This window comes from Rhopalosiphum padi, chromosome 3 (assembly GCF_020882245.1).
Source record: "Rhopalosiphum padi isolate XX-2018 chromosome 3, ASM2088224v1, whole genome shotgun sequence".
NCBI lineage: Eukaryota > Metazoa > Arthropoda > Insecta > Hemiptera > Aphididae > Rhopalosiphum > Rhopalosiphum padi.
In genome coordinates this window covers 9,676,234-9,680,958 of record NC_083599.1, presented here as the reverse complement: position 1 = coordinate 9,680,958, position 4,725 = coordinate 9,676,234, and the positions used below count along the sequence as shown (strand labels likewise).

At 30.4% G+C, this 4,725-nt stretch overlaps 1 protein-coding gene across 2 annotated transcripts; it reads left to right on the top strand.

Annotated features, from left to right (window-relative positions):
• Nucleotides 1-584: 584 nt before the first annotated feature.
• LOC132927541 (ubiquitin-like-conjugating enzyme ATG10) lies at nucleotides 585-4,725 on the top strand. Of its 2 annotated transcripts, none has more exons than XM_060992086.1 (6): nucleotides 585-1,429; nucleotides 1,574-1,652; nucleotides 3,628-3,723; nucleotides 3,787-3,884; nucleotides 3,954-4,051; nucleotides 4,200-4,725. In XM_060992086.1, exons 1-6 carry the CDS (start codon nucleotides 1,325-1,327, stop codon nucleotides 4,300-4,302), a joined length of 579 nt encoding a protein of 192 aa, XP_060848069.1. In that variant the 5' UTR covers nucleotides 585-1,324; the 3' UTR covers nucleotides 4,303-4,725. The 2 variants fall into 2 exon arrangements, with proteins under 2 accessions (XP_060848069.1, XP_060848070.1); XM_060992087.1 differs by having other exon boundaries at nucleotides 594-1,429; nucleotides 3,634-3,723.

Here is a 4,725-nt window from a genome sequence, read left to right as displayed (position 1 = left end):
TTAAAAATGTGGCTCGATCGATTTCTTGCATTACAGTGAATCCGAATATTTTTTCAGAATGAAAATCGTCATAATTGTCGACACGCGTATCGTTGGAATTACAATAGTTTGGTACTTGGAACACAATTTTCTCCTCAGCTAAATTTTTCCTAATTCCGTGTATAATAATTAATAATATAACTAATAAATAAATAATAATAACTAATAAGTACGATATAATACGAATAACTATGAGCTCATGACACGAATATAACACGTTATGTACAAAATAATAAAATAAAATAAATTAATTATTTATATTATACACGTAAACAAATATTATAAATTATTATCCTAATATTATAAAAAACAGTGATAACTAATAATAATAATAATAATAGTAATCGTGAATATTTAAAATGTCTTTGGTAGAAAATGTTGTTTTGTTGGGTTCAATCTTCAAAAAATTGTATTAGGTACCAGGAGCCTAGACGGCTGCGACGAGCGCCGCCGGTAACGTTCTGACGAGCGCGCGCTGCCGCCGCCGCCGCCGCCGTGAACCGCTCTTCCCCGGGCGCGGCGGACGATCGCCGCCGCTGCCGCCGCTTTTGTGTCTCATGGGCCCCTATTAAACTAAAATCATTTGTGGGGTAACCCGGCGATCCGACGGACAGCAAGACTGCGACGGCCACGTCAACGCGGACGGCGGTCATATCAACCACGGGCCAAGGCCGCGACGGGATGCCGAAAAACTACAATAACGACTACGGCCGTGCAACGAAAAGCAAAAAAAGGTTGTAGCGCCGCGGCGGAACAGGGTAACGAGTGTTCGGTGATCAGCGTTCACCGACTATCAAGTCAGCAGGCTGCCGTCAGCCGCGCGGTCTCGGTGTCTGACGGTTATCGGCCGCTGACGGTGTTTCGGCATCGTGTCAGCCTGAAATCGTGCTGCCGCCGCCGCCGCCGCCGCCGTGACGATGTGCGTATCACCAACACGCCGCGTTATCGGTAATACAATCTGTTGTCGGTATGGTTTGTGATATCGTCCGAGAACCGTGTGATGATAGTACGCCGTAAACTGATAAATGACGTTTCGATGCGAATTTCAGAATTCGTCGTAACTTTAGCGATTGGGTGGGTTCTCGTGGATTTTACATTTCGTCGTACATTTTCACGTCGTCTCGACGCGTTCGCGTCAGTCGGAATCGTTTGTCCTCGAGAAGACGTATCTCGAACGAGTCCGTCCGAACGGAATATATCACACGACTAACGTCTGCGTCGTAATTGCCATAAAAGCAATACTAATTCGGCACGATCGACTCGTTATTTTGTGGGCACGCCAATCATGAGCATGACGTACCAACAGTTTGTCGAACACGCTACGGACTTAAAAAAACATTCGGACTCTATAGACGACGGTTGGAATTTTCGTGAATACCGATGCCCCGTGGTAAAAAAAAGGGAAACCTAATAGTTTTTTTCTTTTACAATCGTCGAAAATTCTTAAATATTCCAACAGAATAGCTTTTCTTCGCGCACGCACAATTGTATCACGACAAAACACAAATAAACTTCTAGTATTTTTTTTTTATAGAACGAAAGTCGTATCAGATATTTGGTAAAAAAGCATATTCAAAAAATGAATGAATCTTCATTGAAATCTGATCATTCAGGTTAGTTAATCGACTATTACTTGTAACCATGATGCAATGAAAATATTATTGTAGAAACATTTATTTAAATTATTTCACAAGTAACAATATGACATATTTTACAATATTGTATACCTAATTAAAATTTCAATCTGTTATTCTATCCTACCTATTTTTGAAATAATTTTGTTACAATTGCTTAACTAATATTTGTTAAGAATAGGGGGACCGGTCCAATGTGTGATCTACCGACTAAATGTACATGTATACTACTTAAAATAGTAATGTACTTACTCATACTATAATCACAGAATAGATGAAATCTATTCTGTGCTATAATGATGATTGTTATATTCATACAGAAAAAGTATTTTTTAAATCTGATAAAAAAATGAATATAACAATCAACATTATAGTATGGAGTAAGTATATAACTGTTTTAAGTAGCATATATAAATGTTTTTAGTCGGTAGATCACTCATTGGACCAGCCATTTATCGATAGATCACACATTGGACTGGTCCCAGAATAGGGCCTGGAAGTTCATGCATTTGCATGTTTTTACTGAAAAAGTTGCTGGATGAGATACAAATTTGAATCACAATTGTTCAAAAATGAAATTTTAGTGAGCATTTTTGCATATTTTTAAGTTTTTTTAAAAAGATGTGCGTATTTTACGTATTTTTTTTAAAATTGCATTTTACTTGTGTTATTATTAATATTTCATGAAAATGTCGGACTGAGTATATTTCAAAATTTATTTGTTGAAAAATATGTCCTTATAAAAATGTTGCCAATAAAAAATAAAAACCTGATTAAAATTAAAGGCCGTTGCTTGGTCAGGCTGATAATCACCGCTCATTTGTATTTGAATTTGAAAACCTGTCAAAATCCCTAATTGTACATTTTAATTCTTGAAGTGAATATAACATATTATATCATTAAAATTGGGCATATCTTTTCCCATTTTTTAATTATTATTTTAACCTAAAATAAATAAAAATAAAATGCATATTTACCGCATACTTTGATAGTTAAAAGTGCGTGAATTTCCAAGCCCTAGTTATAATATGTTATTCATGTTTTTATCGATATTAATTATTCTATTAGTATTTAACATATTTTTTTAAAAAAGCTTTAGATCTATCTGACTTTGTATTTCTATGTCTTTCTTTTCTATATATTACTGTTTTTTAATAGATTTTGATAATTATTTTTATATACTTATATAAAGGGAACGGATTTTATTGTAAAAAAAAATCAATATATGTATCAATTTTACTTAAAGTATGGAATAAAAATCCAAAATATGTAAATAGTAAAAAAATGTATTAGTATTGAAAATTACAAAAAAATAAATATTTTATAATTATAAATATTAAATAAAAGTATTACAAATGATGTAGGTATATAATTATGAATATTATTCTGGAACAAAGCAATGAGAAACAAGATATTGTTATAGGCTTGCAAATAAAAAATTATGACAGTTTGGTCGGAGAATACTTTCGTATTGGCTAAAAAACCGTTCCACATCAACAGATGTGATATGGGCATAATTCTTATTCACTATATCAGAAGGAGTGTATTCAACTTTCAGAGATCGTTGTTGAATTTTTCCTATTAAAATATCTCTGTCAAAAATTACATAACTTGTTGTTTTAGATGAAGCAGATGATGTTAAACGTCAGCAAAAATCAAAAATTACTTAAATATGTACTTATTTACCAAATATGTAAAATAAATTTAGATTTATTTCATTCAAAATAATCTAAATCATACACATTTTATATCAGATTTAAAATATCTCATTCTAATAAAAATATGTATTTACAATAAAATCCATTCCCTATTTATATAGTATCACTTATCATTACTCTTAAATAATATTTTTTATAAATTTTAGATATTTTTATTTGTTATTTTTGAGGCAACTTGATATAGCTATCCCAGAATAAAATTGAAAAAATTTTAGTTATAAATCAAAAAATTTTAATTACAGAACACAAAATTCCAATTGTATGTGAGTATCACATATTATACAATCCAAGCTATTCATGTCCAGATGTGTTCTTTAATATGTGGTATACTGGTAATTTAATTAGATATTTACTAAATTAACTTCAAAATAATATTTATAAAATGTCATATTTAGATGGAAAGTTACTTTCATTAGAGCATATTTGGTCACTGGTTCATTATTTTATAAAAGAAAGTGTAGTTCATGACAAGTGGAATGCTATAACTCAAGAGGTATTTACTTTTATTTGCTAAAAAATGATTAACAAAACTTTTGTAATAATCAAATTATAACTGTTTTAGATGCATCCATTTTCCAGTACACCGTTTTTCAGATTACATCCTTGTAAGAATACTCATGTTTTGGAAATGTTGGGTTTTTCTTCAAAAAATAACTATGAGTAAGTTGAAAATTTTTAAATTCAGTAATGATTTTTTATTATTTAAGTATGTGATTTCCATTTCAGTATAAAATCTAATAATTATTCTGTATTTATTAATGTATAACTATAAATTATTAATACCATGCTTAAATGTTTATATATTTAGATTCAATCCTCTAATAGCATGGTTAAGTACTATAAGTCCTCTCATTGGTTTGGAGATACATCTTTCATATGGAAACAAAGACTCAAAAGTTGAATTTACGTAATTTGTATTTCTCTTAGTTTTTATTTTTCTAATTATATTTTATATTGTTATTTTAATTATTAATAATGAAATATGAAATTGTATTTTATTCCAAATGAATTAAGACTGAATGTTAAATATTGGCATGATTAAGACGGCTTGGAAAAAATTTGATCCGATACAAGATATAAAATATGCACTATAAAAGTGGCATTTCTCAGATTTTATTAAAATAAATTAGCTCTTCCCACCAAAAAACAAAATTACTGAGTATTTGCGCCCAAACCATTAAAAGTGGACTCAAACTGTTTGAGCTCATGCAATGATTACATAACTATTTTAATTTTGAATTTTACTTTCATTTATTTTTAAGTTTATTTCTATTATATTATGTTGTATAATGTATATTAATATGTTTTAATAAAATTTTGTTTTTTTTATTTTA